This window comes from Pleuronectes platessa, chromosome 8 (assembly GCF_947347685.1).
Source record: "Pleuronectes platessa chromosome 8, fPlePla1.1, whole genome shotgun sequence".
Taxonomy (NCBI): domain Eukaryota; kingdom Metazoa; phylum Chordata; class Actinopteri; order Pleuronectiformes; family Pleuronectidae; genus Pleuronectes; species Pleuronectes platessa.
This window is the reverse complement of record NC_070633.1, coordinates 19881089-19904153: the sequence shown is the minus strand read 5'-3', so window position 1 is coordinate 19904153 and position 23065 is coordinate 19881089. Positions and strand designations below refer to the sequence as shown.

The 23065-nt window shown below is 42.0% G+C and overlaps 1 protein-coding gene across 1 annotated transcript; it reads left to right on the top strand.

The window, feature by feature from the left end:
• Positions 1-1609: 1609 nt before the first annotated feature.
• Positions 1610-22007, top strand: si:rp71-46j2.7 (uncharacterized). The gene is made up of 16 exons (XM_053428877.1): positions 1610-2003; positions 8862-8958; positions 10612-10825; positions 11170-11312; positions 12309-12483; positions 12629-12684; positions 13987-14177; positions 14301-14411; positions 14528-14653; positions 15812-15910; positions 15997-16155; positions 18871-19510; positions 20810-20873; positions 20972-21153; positions 21240-21328; positions 21424-22007. Exons 1-16 carry the CDS (start codon positions 1815-1817, stop codon positions 21520-21522), a joined length of 2634 nt encoding a protein of 877 aa, XP_053284852.1. The 5' UTR covers positions 1610-1814; the 3' UTR covers positions 21523-22007.
• Positions 22008-23065: the final 1058 nt, after the last annotated feature.

Genomic DNA, 23065 nt, shown 5'->3' with positions numbered 1-23065 from the left:
AGCTGCTAGACTGAGTTACATCACAACTCCACCGGGGATGACCTCAGTGCTTTAGAGAAAAAAAACCCAGCCACTTAGATACAATACACTGATAAACACTTTCATATAACTACTCACATCATATTCTGTTATAAATCACATATTGAGTGATATTCTATTGCTTATAAATGTTAAATAGGAGTGCATAAATGACGCAATACAGATTTTAATTGTCAAAAAATTCCAGCAGGCCTTCCTATAACAGACACTTGTACCTCTACCATGGTTAATTATCTTATATTTATATGTTTAACTTTATCTTTTACCTTAGGGTCTCTTTATGAAGTCTGATTCCCCTGCAGTTGATCACATTGTTTGTTAAAAAATCTCCCTCTGAAGGGTTACTGCCTGATTTCATTGTGACTGGGGCAAAGTCATATTTACCACCATCTTCTGAATATAAAAAACTAACGAGAGCAACATCGATGTGGGCCAAACTGGGAACAAACACTCATCACTGGGGAAGGAGTCACATGACTTGTCAAACACAGGTGTAACATATGTGAATTGGTTTGATTGACAGGTTTAAAGGGGAAGCCTGGCAATGGCTGATCACAGACACACTGATTCTACAAAGAGATGCTGTGGTTTGACTTTTTTAATTTACTGTGAGAACAACAACTGAATTCTGTTCACTAAAAATGTTCTGTGACGGAGGTGGAATCAGGATTTAGACAACATCGGTTATGAAACAATAAAATCCCACACGTTCATTTGCATCTGTACATGAAAGACAATGAAATCAAAGCGGCAGCTGCAGATGGATTACAGTTAATCCACAGACTCTTATTTCTGCAGTGGGAGAATCTGCTGACTCAAAGCTGGTTTCTAATTGGAAGCTTGTGTCCTCAGGCATCAATATCATGTTTTTAGTTGAAGAAAAGTGTCAGCGCCACCTTGTGGATTTAAGCTTCCACTGCTTTTATTCAAACAAAACATGACAATAGATTTTTAAGCAAATAAACAAATATTATGAATAATAAAAATAATAATAAAAATACTACTTCTACTACTGCTACTACTTCTAATAATAATAATAATGTTAATAATAATAATACTGCTGAAGACAAAATAAAATAAATAAAATCATAGCAGTTGTGTTTTTGTGTCTCGTAATGAAGGAGGGGAAACTACTAAAAGTCCTTCCTGGACAATGTCAAACTTGATGCATTTTATTCAAGACCGGAAAGTTGCACATTCTTTACTTGAGTATGTTCCTTCTATGATACTATAAACCTCTACTACACTATTATATTTTAGAAGAAAATATGGTACTATTGTACTTTTTACTACAGAACATTTGAACACATTTAATTGTAACTATTTCATTTCCAGATTTGTATTTCCTTTGTAAACTTAATTACAGAATTTGTTTTTAACTTTTGTCACTTTTTTATTTTGCAATACAGACAGACAGACAGATAGATAGATAGATAGATAGATAGATAGATAGATAGATAGATAGATAGATAGATAGATAGATAGATAGATGTCAGGTAAAGCTGCAGCCTATAGATGGCATCCTGATACAATCAACAGCAGACACGCGGGACGGCCTCCAGCCAATCACAGCTCTGCTCTTCCACCACTTCAGTAAACTTCAGCTTTTTTCCGCTTTGTGGAAGCAGCGTCTCCTTCTCCTTCCTCTCCCCGGTGTTAGAGGAGATTCAGGCGGGTAAACTATGCGCAGCGCAGCCGGGCAGGGAGTGAGAGGAAGAAGAAGAGGACATCTCCTATAGCTGCAGAGGAAGAGGAAGAAGAAGAAGAAGAAGAAGATGTACATATGGCGCATATCCATCGCTGTAACCCTCGGCCTGCTGTGGTACTTCTCCGACTGTGGCCGCTCTCTCACCAACTATGTCCTGTGTTTCCTCTGCTGCTTCTCCTCGCCGTGGCTGCTGGGGAGCAGTGGTCGAGAGAGCAGCACCCAAACGGATGAGGACCCCGAGGGGAACCCCCTGCAGGTATGTGACCGGGCCCGAGCGAGCCACCCACTTGTTTTGGTTCAGTGGCAGGAGTTTGGGTTGGAGCTCTTTGACGAGCTCTGTCGCATGATCCGAACTGTGTCACGGTTTAATGTGAGCATGAGATGCTTGTGTGGATCATTCACCTCCTGAAACATCCTGTCTCGTGTCGATACGTCAGAATCAAATGGACAAATATTGGCAAATGCATTTGTTATGTCCTCATTAAAGTCAATACATTAATCCAGCTCCTCATTTAGATGCCTGGTGTCACAAACTGGCTCAACATATGTGACAAGGAGGGGAGACGAGTCAGGATTGAAAGTGCTAAATGAAAAGGTTTTATTATAACTTGAACAATTATATGTACAAAAAGCATGAGGTGTGGAGAGTAGTGGCATCAGTGGTGAATGTAGTGTATGGATGAGTGAGATGTGTGTGCTCCTGTTGAGTGTACAAGGAAGACGCCAAAAAGAACCAAGAACCAAGAACCTGTAGCGGCGTGGAGCCTAGGAGAGAGAGAGAGACAATGAGACCAGGCTGGCTTATATCACCTTGGGTAGAGGCCTAGCCAGGTGTGAGCACCTTGCCCTAACGACCCTCCCTTTCTGCCAACTCCTGCAGGAAGTAATCAGCTGCATGATGCTAGCAGAAAGGGAGGGGTCGTCACACCCCCCTCCATAAGAACGAGGTTCCACCTCGTGTTATACATCAAATAAGTGTCAATATGTTCCAATCTGTCATGGTTCATACGTTACCAATAACTGACAGTCAGTACTGCACTCCCCCCAGGCTGCATCCTCCAGCACATCCCTCCATCCTCACCAACCCAGCAGCCTTGGTACCAAAGGAGCATTTTAAGGGAATGAAGAGCCGAGAGATGAGCAGAGGAGAACATGGAAATGAGAGACAGCATGAATAAATAGACTAAGGGTCCACAGGTGCCCGAGACAGGGCATCTGCCATTACATTGTCAGTCCCCTTAATGTGTCGGATGTCTAGGTTATATGGCTGCAGGAACAGCGCCCACCTCATTAGCCTCTGATTAGGATTTTGCAGTGACTTCAAGAAGGTGAGGGGGTTATGGTCAGTGAAGACAGTCAGCGGAGATAACCCTGAGCCGACATAGACATCAAAATGCTGCAGAGCCCAAACAAGTGCCAAAGCCTCCTTCTCAATCACTGAATAGTTGTATTGATGCTTGTTAAATTTTCTTGAGAAGAAGCTCACAGGACACTCTACACCCTCCGCATTCTCCTGCAACAGGACGGCCCCAACACCCACATTGCTGGCATCTACATGAAGTTTAAAGGGCTGATCAAATCGTGGCGCTGCCAGCACTGGGGCTGAACACAACAAGGCTTTTACACTGTCAAATGCATTTTGACACATTGAAGACCAAATATATTCAGCTTTAGCTTTCAAGAGGTCGGTCAAGGGTGCAACCACAGATGAAAAGTTCTTGCAAAAACTGCGGTAGTAGCCTACCAACCCTAGGAAACGCATCAGCTCTTTCTTGGTGGTAGGGGGGGGAAACTTTTGCACTGCCATGACCTTGGCCTCCACAGGTCGAACCTGGCCTTGACCCACCACCTTCCCAAGATAGGTCACAGTGGCTCTGGCAAACTCACACTTGGCCAGATTTACTGTCAAGTTGGCCCAGACCAACCTGTCAAAGAGAGCACCTATACGCTGTACATGTTCTTCCCAGGTGTCAGAATACACCACAACATCATCTAGGTATACTGCACAACCTGTAAGCCCTGAAACAACCCGATTCATTAGCCGTTGAAATGTTGCAGGAGCATTCCTCAAACCAAATGGCATAACAGTGTACGAATACAAGCCAGAAGGAGTTATGAAGGCTGAAATATCCCTTGCCCTTTTGGTGAGTGGGACTTGCCAGTACCCTTTGAGAAGATCAAATTTGCTCACAAATGTGGCTGAACCTACCATATCAATACAATCTTCCATACGAGGAAGTGGATACAGATCAGGTTTAGTGATACTGTTCACCTTACGATAGTCAGTGCAGGGCCTCAAACTAGCATCTGCCTTTTTTACTAGGAGGCATGGGGAGGCCCAGTTTGATGAACAAGGCTCAGCAATATCATTATCCAGCATGTACTGTACTTCAGCATCCAACTGTCTCCTTTTTTCATCTGACACACGATAAAAACGCTGCTTGATGGGCTCAGCAACTCCAACATCTATGTCATGCTCAATTAAGTGCGTTTGGGTTGGGGTATCAGAAAACAGTGATAGATAGCTGTTAATTAGTTTAATCAATTCATCACGTTTAACCACATTTAAGTGCCCGACAAGGATATTTAGATCTTGTAACGTCTCTGAATTTTTCAACCGGCCCCGCAACAACCCATCATCTGGAGCAATATCCAACCCTTCCTCCTCAACTACCACTAGTTCAGACATGGAAGAGGTCAAAACAGGGCCAGAGACCAACATTGGCTTGGCTGGAGAGCTCTTCGGCAGTGGAGACACAGACTCACTAGTGTGATATGGCTTCAGGAGGTTTACATGACACAACCTTGTAGATTTTCTACGGCCAGGAGTTTCAATCAAATAGTTTAGATCAGAGACTTGACGCACCACAGAGAAAGGACCACTGTACTTAGCTTGAAAAGGGGAATCTACCAGAGGCAGAAGAGTAAGTACACGGTCACCTGGGTTAAACTGGCGAGCCTCAGCCCGTTGGTCATATCGTTGCTTCATCTTGCCCTGTGACTTCTGCAGCTTTTGCTTAGCCAGCTCACCTGCCCTGTACAGTTTCAATCTGAAACCACTAACATAATCCTTAAGATTTGGAGGTGGATCCTCTGGCAAACAACCATCTTGCAAAACTGCAAGTGGGCCACGCACTTTATGGCCAAACACCAGTTCATTCGGGCTGAATCCAGTACTTTCCTGGATAACTTCGCGAGCTGCTAACAGCAACCAGGGCAGCCCACCCCCCCAGTCACCCGACAGTTCTGTACAATAAGCTCGCAACAGTGATTTCAACGTTTGGTGGAAACGTTCAAGCGCACCCTGACTTTGCGCATGGTAGGCTGTTGATTTGTTATGCTTGATGTGTAATTGTTTAAGCACCTGAGCAAACAGATGGGATGTGAAGTTAGAACCTTGGTCAGACTGTATGACTTTAGGGATGCCAAATACTGAAATGAACTGAGTCAACGCTCCAACCACGGCTTTGGCTGTAATGCTGCGAAGTGGGTAAGCAGCAGGATACCTGGTAACCTGACACATTACAGTCAGCAAATATGTGTGTCCAGATTTGGACCGAGGTAGGGGCCCCACACAATCAATAATCAAATGCTCAAATGGCTGTCCAATGGCGGGGATTGGCTGTAGAGGAGCAGGTTTAACAACCTGATTTGGCTTGCCAGTGATCTGACAGGTATGACACGTCTTAACGAAAAGAGCAACATCTCTCTTTAAGCGTGGCCAGAAGAAATGCTGCAATATACGGTGGTAAGTTTTACGGACGCCAAGATGACCTGCCACGTCACCATGTGACGTCTGGAGCACTTTATTGCGACAGTTTGTAGGGACAACAACTTGGAAGATTGGCTCTCCTACAGATGCATCACCATGTGACAGCCACTTCCGAACCAATAGCCCATTTAGGAGGAAATAGCACTGGGCAGTATCCCTCACCTCTGATGCTGGCACAACTTGGTCAAACAGCTCCATTAAAGAGGAATCAGCCTTCTGTTCTGCCACTAGCTCGGCCTGAGAACCCGCTGACTGGTCAACCAGCAAAGAATCTGGCAACTCCAACCACTCTGGCTCCACCATCCTCTGAGCATCACGACTGGCAGCACGAGTGACGGCACAGGCTGGGAAAATGTCACCCAAGTGCAGTGGTGTCACAGAGGGCTCTACTACAGTGGGGAAGGTAGGGGGCTGCACTACATTAGGCTGACCATCGGCCCACACCTTGTCACCAGCCAAATCATTCCCCAAAATCATATGCAAACCCCCAATAGGTAACTGGGGACGAACACCCACTGACACCTCCCCCTGAACAAGACCACAATTTAGAACCAACCGATGCAATGGGACCGAGAATGGAACCATACCCATCCCCAGTGTGATTACACATCCACCAGTATCAGTCCTGGATGAAAATGGTAACACAGACTCAAGAATGAAAGAATCTAGTGCTCCAGTATCTCTTAGGATTTTAATGGGAACCTGCACCCCACCTCCTACCAAAGAGACCCACCCATCCGAAATGAAAGCAGAGTAGTCATCCTGAGGAGCTACCGGCTTAGTACAAGCCTGCACTTGACCTAACGCCCTGCTCTCAGATGTTATAACTGGAGCAGCCATAACAGCAGGTTTCACCCGACCAGAGGACCTCCTGGCTTTCAGCACTGGACACTCCTTTTTCCAGTGCCCCCTTGCCTGACAGTACCTACAGGTGTCAGAATTTACTACTGAACTCCGCCCACCCTGAGTAAACTTTTGCCGATCTGCCTCGTTAGCTGTTTTTATCTTTACTGGCCTAGAATAAGTGTCATTTCTATGACCCGCTGCTCCCGTTGTGTCCCAGAAACTTCTGTGTGTTAGAACATACTCATCAGCCAAGACTGCAGCATCTCTCGGGGTTTTTACCTTATGTTCAGTAATGTAGGTAGCCACCCGCTCAGGTACAGAGTTCTTAAGTTGTTCCAGTACCACCAGGTTGCAGAGATCATCAAATGCAACAACTTCAGATGCTGCACACCAGCGGTTAAACTGGGAAGTCAAATCACGGGCCAATTCAGTGTAGGTCTGATTATCCCGCCTCTTCCCAGATCTGAAACGCTGGCGATATGCCTCTGGCACAAGTTCATAAGCTTTTAACACTGCTGCCTTCACTGTGTCATAAACCTTACTTTCTGATACACTTAAAGCAGAGTAAGCCTCCTGGGCCTTTCCAGTCAGAACACACTGTAACAGCATCGTTCTGTCTGCGTCTGGCCAGTCTCGAGCATCTGCTATCCTCTCAAACAGAGAAAAAAATGAATCTGGATCAGACTCACTAAACCTGGGAAGCAGGCGGAGATTATTAACCAGGTCACACTGGGAAGACTTGCCCCCTGAGGCCTCAAAACTATCCACTCTCCCCATATCTGAAAGTTTACCCTCTCTTACCAGCTGTAGTTGATGCTGTTGCATTTCCAACTTGGCACACTCAGTTTTATGCTTTATAGTTTCCAACTCTACTTCCTTTTCACATTTCAACCTCTCCAACTCTAACTGCTGTTTTAACTGCAACTGCAGCAACTCCTTCTGTTGTTCAAATGTTAGAGCTCCAGGATTAGGCACTACACTGGTCACTGGACTGCTTACAGACTGCCTGCACAAAACTCCAGCCTCAAACAGACCATCCCTTAAGCAGGTCTTCACACTCTCCTTTAACTTTATATCTGAAATGTCAACTTCATAGTGCTCTGCTATCCTAAGAAGTTGATCTTTAGTGCACTGGTCCAGCAAAGCCTGTGAAGGATCCTGGATGAAACTCTCCACAAGGGAAGCCATCCTCAAAAACAATCAGCCTAACAAGTTACAAACCTTGACTGAGACACGCAGAAAACCCAAACCTGAGGTAACTGGTGAACAGGAGCCTCCCCCCTTTACTGATATTAACTACAACCATTAAAACTAGCTAACTAACTTATCCTAGTCTTCGTGCAGTTAATGGTGGGGGGTACTTATGCACGCGAAACCAGTGGTGAGAAGAAGGCCACCAGAGGACTGGCAACCCTCTCCCAACCCTAGAGGTGCTCCCGAGCTAATAGCTCTACCCACCTTCGCCGCCACCTAAAGTGATCACCACGAGTCCCCTAGAGGAACCCGCTACCAAACCTAACAGGGGGTAGAAACTCCTGCTCCAACAGATACCAACATACCCCAGATAGGGCTAAACGCAAAGCCCCAGTCAAATCCAATCACCTTCACCACAAACAGAAATGGACCAAATACCTCTCCTTAATTTCCTACAAGAAATAACCAGCACTGACAACAACCTGACATTTCCCCTCCCAGAACAGTTGATGACTAACCAACGCACAGTCAGCTATGTCCAACAACAAGTAGTGTACACTCCAACAAAGCAAACCAAAAACCATTGTCTGCAAGAGGAGGAAGCACACACCAACCTAAACCGGGCCAATTTACCAGTACAGACCAAATTTAAGCTATTTTAATCCTAATACTGTATCCCGGACGAGCCCCCACTTGTCACAAACTGGCTCAACATATGTGACAAGGAGGGGAGACGAGTCAGGATTGAAAGTGCTAAATGAAAAGGTTTTATTATAACTTGAACAATTATATGTACAAAAAGCATGAGGTGTGGAGAGTAGTGGCATCAGTGGTGAATGTAGTGTATGGATGAGTGAGATGTGTGTGCTCCTGTTGAGTGTACAAGGAAGACGCCAAAAAGAACCAAGAACCAAGAACCTGTAGCGGCGTGGAGCCTAGGAGAGAGAGAGAGACAATGAGACCAGGCTGGCTTATATCACCTTGGGTAGAGGCCTAGCCAGGTGTGAGCACCTTGCCCTAACGACCCTCCCTTTCTGCCAACTCCTGCAGGAAGTAATCAGCTGCATGATGCTAGCAGAAAGGGAGGGGTCGTCACACTGGTTAAACAAACACTTGTGGTGTGAGTTTATTGAAATTAGACAAATACTGAGGATTAAGCGCATACAGCCAGAGGTGCTTTGGTTTCTCCTGTGCAGAAGCCAGAAAAACGGGTTATCTCACCCCACCGTGACCTGAGGTTCAGCACTAACTGATCCCATACGTGACCCTGTAACATGTTATTCGTGCTTCCCTGTGTCCCAGGATGGTGTTGACGAAGACTTGTTGGATGGAGGAAGCAGCGTTCAGACCGAGCTGTTGGGGTCCCAGTATACACATGTGAAGAGGTCTTTAAGACAAGGTGAGGCGTGTTTTTATCATTCAAACAGATCATGTACTTTGTTTAAGGTGCTGTAAAAACATCGTTCCCTGCAGGTTAGAAAGTGAAGAGTGAAGTGAGAAACTTTCGGTCCGTGTCCTTGGGGTCTTTTGTTTTGGTCGTCAGCACATTTCACAGTGTTTTCACTCAACACAGTTGAAAAGGACAGTTTTGCATAGACACAGCTGCAGCCACAGCTCATGTTACACGAGGAGGGGCTCTGGGGAAAGTAAAAAAAATATGAAAAATAGCCTCGAGAGGCGGGATGTGTGAGTCTACAGTATGAAGTGTTAAACAGGAAACCAGGTCTGCTCTTTCTTCTATGCAAGTTGTCTTTGCTTTGCACTCATTGGTTTGGAGATTAAGATCCATGTCACAACTCTGAATGAAGCCCTTTAAGAGAGATATTTCCCTTCTGTCTGTGTTTAGATTTCTTAAAGTGCAAGTCATACCTTTTTAAAAACCACAGAAAAGCTGTTGAACTGAGAAAGGTAGAATAATCTTTCATAGATTCTCAGCAGTCTTGGTTAAATTTGAACCTTTCTATGCATTCACATTTGTATGTGTTTTAAAACCTAGTACACTTTTAAACTGCCCATACCATACATGCATGATGTCCATTTTTCAGCCCAATCTCAGCTATAATTCAAACCTAATTTTAATGCAATTAAGGCAACTCATGTTTGAAAAAAATTACTTTGTTTAAACAAACAAATACACAAGAAATATTCAGGACATACAGTAAAATTATTTTAAAAAGTCTGCCTCACTATTCAATTACTCTTTCAAATTGGTTTGTGCCATTTTCATTTCATTTCAATCGAATGAAAATAAAATACTGACTAATTACTGAAATACAGCAAATATTCACATATATAAGTGAATATAAATGTTTAAAAATATCTTTCAAGCTAAGTTTTAAGTACACTGCAACACTTTCAGCTGGTTTTGCATGATTTCTAAAGAAACTCTTTCTAAAACAAACTCCCCCGAGGGACTTATCCTCTCACAAACAAATTCTCACGCTCTGAAAACTCTCCTTTTCTTATAATTAATGAATAATTCCCAGAGGATATAATGACGTAACAAGCCTGACAAATATAGATTCATAGGGGGTGTGATGTCTATGCAAATGTTGGGAAATAAAAAAAGTAAAAACTTTTCGATATCAATTGAAACAGCGTACACATTCATGTATATGTAAATAAAAAAAAATTGGCTAGGATTCCTCGAATGTCATTAAAACCTTTTCAAAGAAGTTTAATCGATGTTTCATGTATTACAGTTTAACCATAAACGTTGCTGTAAATAACTATAATATAAAGAAAGCATAAATACAGTCAAGAAAATGTCAACATATTTTTATATAAACATAAATACACATATTTGTTTGCGTTGTTTAAACTGTAAAAGACAATTCTTCATATCTCTGCACCTCAGCAAACAAGCAATGATACACATGTATCTGTTAAAGGCTCATATCGGCCGATGTTTATCTTTTATTAGAAGTAGAAAATGAGGATTTGGAGTCTCTCAGTTTGATGGTGATCATGCTAACTTGGTGTGAATTTGAATTTACCTGCTGACCAACTGACTGACCGACTGACTGACTGACTCTGTGTCTGCTCTCCTCAGTGTTTGAGTGCGTCTATGCTCAGCTGGTCCTGCCCTGGTACGCCGTTCCCGAGCCCCCCGAGCACCAGCCTCTCCACCAGGTGCTCAGCAGGGAATTCGACTACGTAATCGACCGCATCATTGAGAGAGCAAAGGACTTCGATATCTGCCAGGCGGTGGTGGGATCCATTCGTATTCTGACCCAGCACTTGCACAATGTGAAGCAGTCTGACAGGTGGGACTTTACACCTACTCTCTTTTTAAATGGCCCTTTGTCATTCCCTGCCTTTGCTGCTTCACTTACTCTTTGCACTCAGTAATGTGCCTGAACTCTATAAAGGCCTCAATATCTTTTTTATCGTCTATGAATAATTTACCAAACCTTTACTGGATCCTACTTGTCATGATGCCCTAATGGTATTTCCTTTGCTAAATGGTGTTTGAAGAGTAATACGTCACTTTAGATTTAAGATTCACCTCAGGTGATAACAGTTGTGAGGTGATAAACAGCTACAATCTCATTTAGTACTTCCACTTCACTCCTTTTTATTTCCTCTTCTGTGTGTTCTCTCCTCTCAGGGAGCTCCTGTTTGGCTCCCCAGCCAATGAGGTCGCTGTTCTTCGAGAGCTATCCGACGCTCTTGTGCGCAACCTTTTCTCAAAATCCTTCTGGGGCCAAGAAGTCAACCGCTGTACCTTAAACGAGATTGTGGCCCTAAAGGGTAGGAAAGCATTAAATTATCTCTCTTGCAGGCGCGTAGTCTTACATAAGGTGATAAGCCGCCCATGATGACTTACACAAGTGAGAATTGAATGTAATCCTGTATCGTCAGTGGCATTTGATCAGGAATTTGGGCTAAATAAAAAGAAAGCTCCTTCCGCAGTGATCTGCCAGTTCCCCTTCAGGGTTTCATCTTTTTTTTTTAGCAACAGATAAAATGTTTTATCTTGTGGGAGCCTAGCCGTGCAGTAGGTTTTAGCAATTATACATGTGGCTCCGTTACTATAAGTGATTTCTTTCAGCTCTAGTTAAAAAATAATCTGCACGTCCAGACTGATTTCCATTTTAATGACCTGAAACAGCTCATTTCTGACAACAGTGTTTTGTGCAGAGACTGAGTGTTTGCAGTAGATTTGCATAGTTGGCAACGTTGCACATGGTTTCACTAATACAGTAAAAGGCCTAATTCTCTTTCAGCCTAACATTTGGATTTCACATATTAGTCACAGTTATTGAACTTTATAATGTTCGGACATCCAAGACATTGGATCGTATAAATTAATATTAGTACTTATTTTAAAATCCATTGAGCCTTTTAAATTCAAAAGAAGAACTACTGTGCTAGATTTAAATTAATAGTTTTACATTTAGGGAAATACTGTTTTTACTTCCTTGTTGTAGTGGAACCTTTTCAGACCTGGTATCAACGTCCGTCCTGAGGGATCCAATCACAAGTGGTCACATGATCGGTTAACGTGTTTAAATCCCTAATCTCGGCCAAGAACGTCTTTAACCTTCACCCTCCATAAAATCACAACTTTTCAACGTGGTAATTAGTGAGATGAAGCATGAGAATATTTTGAAAACCATAAAAGTGTTCCCTTTAAAAATGTTACTACAGAATTTCCAGACGATTTTAGACGTTTCAAAAACATGAGTCATTATAATCTAAACAAACAGTGTAAGATTGATTTAGCGCGTTGGCTGTTTTCCCCAGGGTTTGGCCTGTTGGTGACATGGCTGTCCGACCCAGACAACCTAAACCAGCTGGTGCTGAGCCAACTCGACAGAGCGACCCCCAAAGGCTCCGTGGAGGATCTGTGTGGGTCAGACCCGGAAGAAGCCTCTCTGGCTTCGCAGGAGAGCAAAGACGAGGGCGAGGCCAGAGAAGTGTGAGTGGCTGTAATCTTATTTCTGCAACCCTGCCGACCCGACACAGTCACAGTGAGCCTCGGAGCTGTAATCCTATTGGACGCCTCCTGTGTTAGATGTTGGATCTGATGGGTTTTGTCCGATGGCTGTTTTTTTGTTTTCTAGGGACTCAGAGGGAGCGGAGATTTCAAATGGCACCAGGGTCAAGAGCAAAAGGAAAGGTGGGTTTTTAGTTTCAACACAAAACTTATTCGTTTCAAGCCTCTCCGACACAGTACATATGATTTTAAACAGTTATTTTCCCCCGGAGGATAATGTAGACTATGAAGGCAGATGGATGTAAAGTCGTTTGTGGGTGTTTGGAGAATAGACGACCGTGCTTGTATAACATCTCGCACAATGGTTTGATAAACAGCAATGTGACATGATGATTTTTCTTCACCAGCCTGCATTTCAATGCCTAATTAGTCCCCCGCTCCTTCTGTTTATTGGTCCAGATAGGTAATTACACAAACAGCAAGCTGAATGCCAAATAATTCCGTAGCTGTTTTCAAGCGCAGCTCCTTTCTCTTTGTATTGAAAACAATCCAGCAGTGATGATGACTGAATAAGAGGGATTATGCCGTGATAATGAACCATCTGATATGATAAATGTGCATTTTCTCTTTTAAGGCCCTGTCGTAAATTCTGAAAAAAAACATAATAATTTGTCATTATCAATAGGAATTATGCATCCCTGCAGGGACATTTATTGATTGTTAGGCCATCACGTAAAGCATTCCACTGAAAGTTTGATTACAAATCATGTTTACAGTTCTTACACGTCCAATTAAGTCTGAATTATATCCAGTGAATAGTTTCCTCGCAGCATTAAGTTTATACATTTTTGCAGCTGAAGTGTTGATTAGGTCAGGACCAAGGTCGAGGTATAAATTATTCTTATTCTCTCCATGAATAACACTCAGGACACGGGGGGGGAGAAAATGTCCCTTCATTACGACAGTGAACACACTAAAGAAAACTGGTACTAAAGATAGTAAAGACAGTAAAATATTAATGAGAAACTGTGGAATTGTCTGTCACAGGGTTACCATCTAAAACTCATTTATCCGAATTTTAGGCCTTGAAATGTTTTATTAGATAAAATAATACATTCTAGATCTTAATAATGTTGATGTTCATTTAATGCTATTTCTGTCGCAATCAAATTTCATATTTCATAGATATGTTTTGGGGCCATACATAATTTATGTGTCAGTGTAATGTCTACAAACAGCCTGGTCAGAATGTATCTCGGTACACTCGACTTGGTTTTGGATACCTATCGTCTCTGCCTGTAGTTTGAGACATAGCACCGAGGGTTATTCTCTGCCAGGTTACTTCACCTTTTCTTCAATAACTAGGAAGTGTAAGTAATTCTGGGATATCTGTCATACCTGAAGTAGGTCTTCAATGTTCTGTCATAAATATAACTTGTTAACATCTGCAGAAACCCTGTGTGACTTTCACTCTTTAATGTTCAGCCAACAAGCTGAAGGAAGGATGGTCAAAGTTTGTGGAGAAGATGAAGTCCAAGAAGGCCAAGAAGAAGAAGATGAAAATGATGGAGCAGGACCTGATGATGAGGATCATAGCGAACCAGGAAAACGGGCCCAACGAGGACGATGCCAGCAGCAGGGAGGGCTCCATTTACAGCCAGCAGGACTCTGACGGGGTGAGGCAGCCACAGAAAACACAACACAACACAACACAACACAACACAACACAACACATTAAACTGATGCTGACGACTTGTGAGACATGACATATTGTCGCTTTTTGGCCAAAACAACATTAGGAGGACAGCGATCTGGAGAACTACTTGACAACAGTGCAAGAGGACATGATGGAATTCAAGCTGTCGTACGAGATGTGGCGCGTTGGCCGCTGGGCTGTCAGCATCCCTCATGTGAGATATAAATACCACTGACAGTGTGGAATGTCCTGCAGGCCTGTAAAAGCTTGTCCTTGGTTGGCTTGTTAATGTTTGAGCTGCAGTTTGAACATGAGTGAACCGTGTTGCAGGTCGACCTTGAGGATGAGGAGCTGACCTTCACCGTTCACCTGGAGGAGAACAACAGCCCTGAGAACCTGCAGTGGGACATCAGGAAGACGTACATGGATGTGATTTATTTTCGCAACAGATGGCAGGTACAGTAAATACAGTACTTGTATAGTGTTTTTTACTGTCTGTTTTTAACAGATAGAAATACCTGCAATATTAACTCACTTTATTAGGTACATCTGCTTTAAAATAATGCAAAGCAATACAACAGCACTGTAATAAACATGTATATCTCTGAGGGGATGTTAAATAACACGCCCCTCTGTATCATTCAGTCCAGTTCAACAGCATCTCAAACTACATCCTCCAAAATTATAATAACGTTCAACACCTCGCTCAGACAGTTTAATAAAAAAAAACTCCACATTATCACCATCATGAACACAGGATTTTTTGAAGGATTGTTGAATTCAGTTTAGGATCCAATAATAAAGTGGCAGCTGAGTGTAGAGTCTGCACACTGTAAACAGATCAAAAGTTATTGAAAACAGGATTGATGTCTGCAATATGAAATGAAATACCACACTCCAACGTCAACTTCTGGCATTTTCTGAAGTGAAATATCAGTAAAATGCTTAATTACACCTCATTATGGCCTTTTTTTTAACCACTGACTTGAATCACTGAATTGATGCCCTTGTTGCAAGCTTGAAAACCAAAGTCTCCCAATACACACGGTAGATTATGCCAAACTATTGACATCGTTGAAACTGTCAGAAAAATGTGGCGGTACTTCCGAAGGACCAGAGGAGCAGCGTGTTGTTAGAGAAAACTGCTCAGCCCATGTTTGTTGCAAAGCTTTTCCAGCAGTTTTTCTACTGTTCAAGGTTGTTGCAGAAATGTCAATGTAGAGGACATGTGTATGTGATTTAATATTTAGTATATGGTGGACATTTACAGAAAAAGACGCCACACACAGCGAAGAATCTGAACTTGCACAAGCAAAAACAATCCAATGGTTCGATTGTTGTGGGGTAAATTGTTGGGTGCTTTTGTGAAAACATCAGTGTGTGGCGAACTAAGCGTTTTATTCTGAGATGCTGGTTCCAGGGTGACATCTTTGAGTATCGTGTACATGACCTTTTAACAGAGGATTTTCCACAAATGGACTGTGTATTTTGGATTAGTCAGTTGTGTTTACTTCTTTCTATGTATTCAGTGTGAGCCTGGGGGAAGCACTGCTGTGTAAACAAAATACAACTTTTGTTCCACAAGTCTGGGATTCAGCTTTTTGCCCTTCTCAGGACTCCACCACCCTGCCCTCGATCCTGGAACCGGAGGAGTCGGCTGTGAGCGATGAGGCTAAAGAAGAAGCTCGAGTATCAGTGGAGCACTTTCTACAGGTGGGAAAAAAAAGCTATCTTAGATGTGTTGACAGTATAATCGCTTCAAAATGCTTAATGGCTCAACTTTTTCTTTTCTTTTCCAGGAGTTGGTCTCAGATAATATGATCGGTCACACACAACCAGTTTTTCAGTTCCTCTGTCCGCTTGACAAACTGCTGAATGAAGAGGAACACTATGAAGGCGTGTGGGGCCTCCTCAGCGGCTTGGCCTACTTCCTGACACCAGGGCAAGAGGAGGAAGAGGTAAACTTTCCCATGTCTGCTTTTCTTCATTCTGACATTAACAGATCACTCTAGTGCAAGGGTATTCAACTTAAATTTAAAGAGGTCCAGTTAGAGAACATTTCTTGAAGCAAAGGTCCAGAAGATCATAATGTCTAACTATTTAGTGTGATATACATTTAAGTAGCCTAGTAGTTGTATCAACATCTCACTACCTGACTGTCAAATCAAATGAATTCAGTGCGATTCAAAAACTTTTTGACTATTTATGATCACGTCACATAAAACTGAACATGTATGATTGCAGATATGTATAAGGTTCTCTCATTAACTAAATAAAAGTAGGGCTGCATGTTCATATAAAGGGCTTAACTTCAGAAAAATAGAATAAAGGGAGCAAAAGCTATAATTTAAATATTTCTGTTTCACATCTTGACTCAAAAGTCTCAAAGTATTTTACAGATAATAAATCTCAACACATCTTAACAATTGAACAGTTTTAGAATCACTTTTTCCCCCTCTTATATCCCAGTCCCCCACTTTCTTCGTCTGTTTCTATCCTTTCTCCATCTCACTCCTGTTCTCCACTTTCTCCGTCTCACTCCTCTGCTTCTGTCCATTTCTCCCTCTCACTCCTTTGTTTCTCTCCCTTTCTCAATCTTACTCCTGTTTCTCCACTTTCTCCCTCTCACTCCTTTGTTTCTCTCCTTTTCTCCATCTCACTCCTGTTTGTCCACTTTCTCTCTCTCACTGCTTTGTTTCTCTCCCTTTCTCCTTCTCATTCCTGTTTCTCTCCCTTTCTCAGTCTCACTCCTGTTTGTCCACTTTCTCTCTCTCACTGCTTTGTTTCTCTCCCTCTCAGTCTCACTCCTGTTTCTCCACTTTCTCAGTCCTACTCCTGTTTCTCTCCCTTTCTCAGTCTCACTCCTGTTTCTCCACTTTCTCCGTCTCACTCCTCTGTTTCTCTCCCTGTCTCCGTCTCACTCCTCTGTTTCTCAACTTTCTCCTGCTCACTCGTCTGTATCTCTTCATTTGTTTTATCTACTTGTATGTGTTTTTTCTTTCTACCGTCTTTCATGTGTAACTTGCCTCTAACTCTCTCATCTGTCTGCACTGTAGAGTCACAACGTTAACCGCCTGGAAGGCACAGACTTGATTGGCTGAGTAGTATCACGTGGGATGGCCTAACTCGCATGCAATGGGTCTGTGCGAGTCCTCATCCGCTAAACCACTACCGTAAAGACGAAAAAAGCTGCACCAGTTACAAATAGAAGTGCCCCGTCAGGTTTTAAATCATAACCTTCTGTTTTGGCTGTAAGGCCGGGTCCGTACGGGACGGCTTCTGGGTCCGGACTCGGAGAGCGGTCCGCCTGTTAGTGACCCCTGCTCTAGTGTATTTCAACCTAGGACTTTAGCTAAAGCTCTCCATTTATATGAAAATTGTACTCAACCAGTTAACTGCTGAAATATGGCAGCACTGTGACCAACCCATAAGCAGTCAGATGATCAGACAGGTTTGAAAATATAATCCTCAGGTCTGCCAGACATATGTGGAAGTGAAAATGAATGTTCCATCTTTCTGTTAACAGTGGTCACAGTTTGAATTCAAACTTCCTCGTTCAGCTTGAACAGGAACTGAAGAACATATTATCCGAGTCAGATGCTTTCACAGCAACAGGAAAATAGCTGGAACATTAAGGCGAGGGGCGGAGCAGCAGGAGGCGCCAGCATTAGTCCATGTCACCAAAAGCGCTTTACATTAAAAGGGAAAAAAGTTACAGAAAATTGTGTTCTTACAGACAGTCCCTCCAGAAAGGTTCAGGAAAATGTCTGGACATCTGTGCGTGTCTGAAAGCAGCTTAAAAATATTTAATTTTCCTCACTTTTGGTTTTATGTCAGAACAAATTGGTCTGGGTTATAAGACTTAACCGGAGTCTGTTTTTTAAATCTATCTGATCCCATCAACACTTGTGTTTCCCTCCTCACTGGAAGTCAGGAGTTGCACCGTGTTCCTTGAGCTCCCCAATCACTTACGATTGAGGCGATCAATTATCAATATCAATAAGCGAGGGCCAAAGCTTTATAGAATATGTCCAAGTAGTGAAGTTTAAAGTCATGGGATGTGTCGGGTTTGTCACTGGTTACAACCTTTTATTAAAAACGCACACATTATACACATTAAAACATTCAATCTCACAGGCTACTAAATGCTTATACAGGAGGAACAGCCATTGACCCACAGGAAAGATATTTTGGCAGCAGCAATTGAAGGTGGAAACAGAGACAGTCAAAATGAGCTCATCAAAATTCGGCATTTCAAACGATAGAGAAAAGCTCGTCCTTAAACTTTGGTTAAAACTGAAACTGCCAAAATGGAGATGTCGTTGCTCTTAACCTCTGCTATGAGTCAAACTACTAAAACGAATAGATCCTATATTTATCACATGACTTCTTGATATTATTACACCTTCACTGCATGATAAATGTTCATAACTCCTCACCCCCTTTGAATAAAACGAGTCTCTCTGCTATAAATGTTGTCTCGAGCTGAAACTGTGATAAGTTTTAGATGCTTTATATTTCCACCAATAATGAGTAAAATTAACAATAAAATCTGTGCACTCTACCTTTTTAAAAATGTGACACTAAACTGATATATGGATTAGTTTTTTGCTGGTGTCTGCACCACAGGGGCCACAGGGTCAGCAGTCACTAACTATGTTCTTTCTCGGCAGACCTCCAGCCCTCAGACAGAAACCACAAAAGAAATCATAATGCCATCGCCGCTCCCAGAATCCTCATCCCCGCCATCAGAGAACCCTGTTGCCTCTACACAGGGTGACACCGATGTTCCCAGTGCTACTCTCCCTTCTATCCTTATCTCAGACTGGGATCCTCCTGCAGAACCACAACAGGAGGCAGAAACACAAACGCCCTCTGCTGTTAACTCAGAGCCTTCGAGTAATGACAACGGTTCCCAGGACAAAACGGAGGACTCTGAAAACCCCCTCACCTTCCACTTTAAAACCATCCTCAGAGGACTGTCCCGATCCAGGTCACAGGAGTCTCTGGTCTCAACGAGAATCGGCAGTGTGGACGAGCCGCCCGATTCAGCCTTCTCGCCGCCACACAGCCGCCAGGATCGAAGCTCGCAGGGGGACAGCGCAGAGGGTCCGTCTTGGCTCAATTTTACTGCGCGGTCAACTAAAAAGGACAAAATATGTTTCAGGACTTTAAACGGAGCGAGCAAAGTCAAAGGGAAGGAGCAGGGCACGCTGCCAAGAGGGGAGGACTCGGAGGGTCAGAGGAGCCAAGTCAACTGGGAGCAGCTGGAGGCGACCAAAGCCATGTTTGATCTGCTGAAGGAAATTTCTGGTTTGTTTATATTTTTTTGGGGGTTCTGCAATCAGTAGAAAGAGCTTTGATTTCCTATCTGTTTTTTTCCCTTTTTTACTCTTTAGTCATTTACTGTGTCATTAACTACTTCACAGTGTCACAAGCAAACTAACCTGTAGAAACACGATGCTTGTCTGAGACGGCTAATCCTTTACAGTGATCGTGAATCTGTCTCTATTAATCATCATCTGGTATTTCGTAAGGTGAAAGTTTGTTTTGTTTAGATTTTTCTCTAGGTCGGTGCTTGTAGGAGCTTGTGAGGAACTCAGATAATCCATAATTGAAACCTGGTTGGCCAAACAACGCTACATTCAGCTAAATAAAAGATAAGATAGACTGATAGACAATGAGCAAATATTATTGTAATGATGAGTCTTTTTAATTTAGTTCATTATAAGGTTTGTATTTGTATTTTCGGATTATGTTTGTACTGTGTTAGTATTTAAAAATAACACTGTGTCGACAAACACAGATAAGCGTTCACTGTGGTGAATTAACATCAGGAGGCTTCAAACATGTAAATCCAAGCAGCTGCAGTAAGATTTAGGGAATTAAATCATTGCCAGTCACTCAAAAGAATTTACAAATCAAGTCAATTATATGTAGACAGGGATTTAAGTTCTTTGTGATTCTGTCAGATTCCAGCGAGGCGCTCTATGAGATCAGTGAGGATCTGAAGGCGGAGAGGATAAACTAACCAGACTCCTGAATCTGAAAAAAGAGACGAGGAAAAAACATGAGAGGGAATAATGACAGCTTTTTTAAATATTCAGCTTCATGATAAAAAATGCTTTCTGTGTTTTGAAGTTATTTGAGTTTTTTTTAATTCATTTTATTATTAAATGTAAGTCCACATTCATGGACTCCAAAGCAATACTTAAGACTTAAGAGTAAGAAGGCAATCATAGCTGGTTTTATAGACTTATGATGCATTATTTTGAATATGAATTTGTGTCTGTTTTGTGTGTACATACTGTCACTGAAACCTAGTTGTGTTAGTTCGTGCAAACACTACGTCGCAGGGGCAATTATTTCACATGTGCTCTTCCAAGCGGAGTAAAAGGAAGTATAAAGAGAATAAAAACCCTTCTGTGGTGTCTGCAGCAGTCTGAGTGCACGTCATTAAAGCAGAAAAACAAAGGCCTGTGGTCGAGCTAATGCAAACTCTCGTCCTCTGCCCTGACAAGTCCGCTTCGCGCTGGATGTTTCGGTTCTCTTTCAAGTTCCAAAGTGAAATCAAATTGATTCATTTCTCTAATACCTCTTGTGTCTTTACAGGAAACTCCATCCTCATAAACATATTTGATGCTATTCTGAAACCTGTCATGCCCATCCTGAAAAAGTGAGTCCATTGCAAAACACCTTTCCACACTCGACACGTTTGTGTGTTTATTAGCGTGACTTATGATTCTGAGGTGTATGTTTTTTTTCCCCCCTCAGGAAAGTGAACTCTTTCTTAAACAAGATGAACCCGACCGAGGAGCAGATGGCCGCTTACATCGACGCTCTGCGAGACAAACAGTGGCCTGATTCTCAACCAGCAGCGCCTCCTCCCCCCCGTCGCACGGAGGAGGAGAAAACCAAGAGCAGGGAGCGAGCTAGTGACCTCATCAATGCCAAATGTAGGGTGACACTTCACAGCTCTTTAAAAAGTCAGAGTCCTGTTATTGTTCATTTGATATTAAATGTTTGTGTCTCGTCTCTGTAGATTCAAACTATCTCATTCTGAAGAAAACGGACATGGAGTCCGTCTTTAATATTTTCCAGGACAGGGAAGAAAACAAAAAACTGGTCTATGTGAGTATTGATTGTATATCATTTTAACATTGTATTTAATATAACTACATTTCTTTAATTTTTTATTTTGTCACCCTCTCTCTTTTTTTAAACAGATGCTTTTATCATTCCTTATCAGGGAATTTTTCCCCAGTGAACTTTCCCTAAATGTGAGTACCGCTGCCTTACTGAAAGTGACCAACGCTATCAACTGATCTGCGGATCTTTCATAACATTTTAATGGTACTTTTAAGGCATTTTTATAATCGCAAATAATTTATTAAATATTTAACATGACATACAATTTTGGAGACCTTTTTTTCTGAACTTTACCTCAAACATGCTGTGAATTTTTGTTCTATTTTTTTTATTTTGGTACCCCAACTTTGCATATTGAACTTTAGGTGTAAAACTCAGGAGAAATCAAAGTACATTTCACATTAAGTTTGAATTGCACCCCTTCACGTTTTATTGATAAAGAATTTGAGTGTTTCTAACATATTCTGTCACTTTGAGCACGGCTTTATGGTGAGTGTTTGTATACTGGATGATTTGACCTAAAGTTGTTTTTAAAATAGAAAATCTTATCATTGCAGTTCACATAAATCTTTCAAAACATGGATGGTATAACTATCAAGTGAAGTAATGTTTATGTAAAAAACTTGAATGTGTTCCAAATAAAATATTTGAATAAATTCAACCTTTTTGGTCTGATTTTTGGCTTTGTGGGCTTTTATTTGAGGGTTAAGACCCTGTGCAGAATTTTGTTTTAATAAATACATAACTATACTGTGAAATTAGATCATTTACTGTTGATAGCAGTATATCTGCTCTTAAGTAATATTTGAGTAGACGATATTACAGATGAGTAAAACAAGTTAATCCACCTGATGAGATCTTGTACATGTGAGATGTATTCAAATAATTAATAAAAGCACTAGATCAAAAAGCTTTGGTATCGTGCAGCCACCTTCATATTTACCTCCACAGGGGGGGTTTTGTTTTTGACCCCTGTCCATTTGTTTGTTTGTTTTATTACACAAAACCTACTCGATTGATTTCCATGCAACTTGGCAGAACGATGCATCATGGTTCAGGGATTAATACATTCAATTTGGGTGCAGATCCAAGTCTTTTTTCTTTACTGTGTTTCATGTAGTGAGATGTTATTCAACATGTCAATGATTTTTCAAGACAATAATCGATGGATCTAAATGAAAAACACCGGACGTACATAAGGGACTAATATCTATGAGTGCCGGCCCTGGTAAAGCTTGATTGAATTTGCTCTTGGTTCCCACTGGAATAAACTGGAGAAAACAAACATTTGTCAGTCCTGAATCATGTCCAACAAATGTTTGTTCTGCTTGTCAAAATTATGTTTTCAGATTAAGTGTGAGCAATTTAACATATTTTTATCACCAAAAAATAATTCAGTCAAAAGCTCTGTCCATGCTTCTATGACCTTTTAATAGAAATTCAGTCTCTAATGCCCATTTCATTATGTAACAGAATTAATAACAGGATTATTCTGGTCTAGGTCACAGGAGGGGGATTATCTCGCAGCACAAGAACATGATTTCATTTTTTCTGCACTACCAGGAGCCAGGTGACACAATGACACTGAAGCAGACACTTAACTTAATAGAACAAAACTATCCAATCTTATTTGATCACATTGTCAGTCTGAGGTGATGACCCATAAATGTACAAATACAATAAATTCAAGAAGATTATTATGCTGCCCAGTTGCTACTC

Coding starts and splice junctions, on each gene's coding strand:
- si:rp71-46j2.7 (XM_053428877.1), top strand. CDS start 1,815: ATGTACATATGGCGCATATCCATCGCTGTAACCCTCGGCCTGCTGTGG. Junction 14,654..15,811: donor ATTTTCGCAACAGATGGCAG/GTACAGTAAATA, acceptor TGCCCTTCTCAG/GACTCCACCACCCTGCCCTC. Junction 19,511..20,809: donor TCTGCTGAAGGAAATTTCTG/GTTTGTTTATAT, acceptor GTGTCTTTACAG/GAAACTCCATCCTCATAAAC.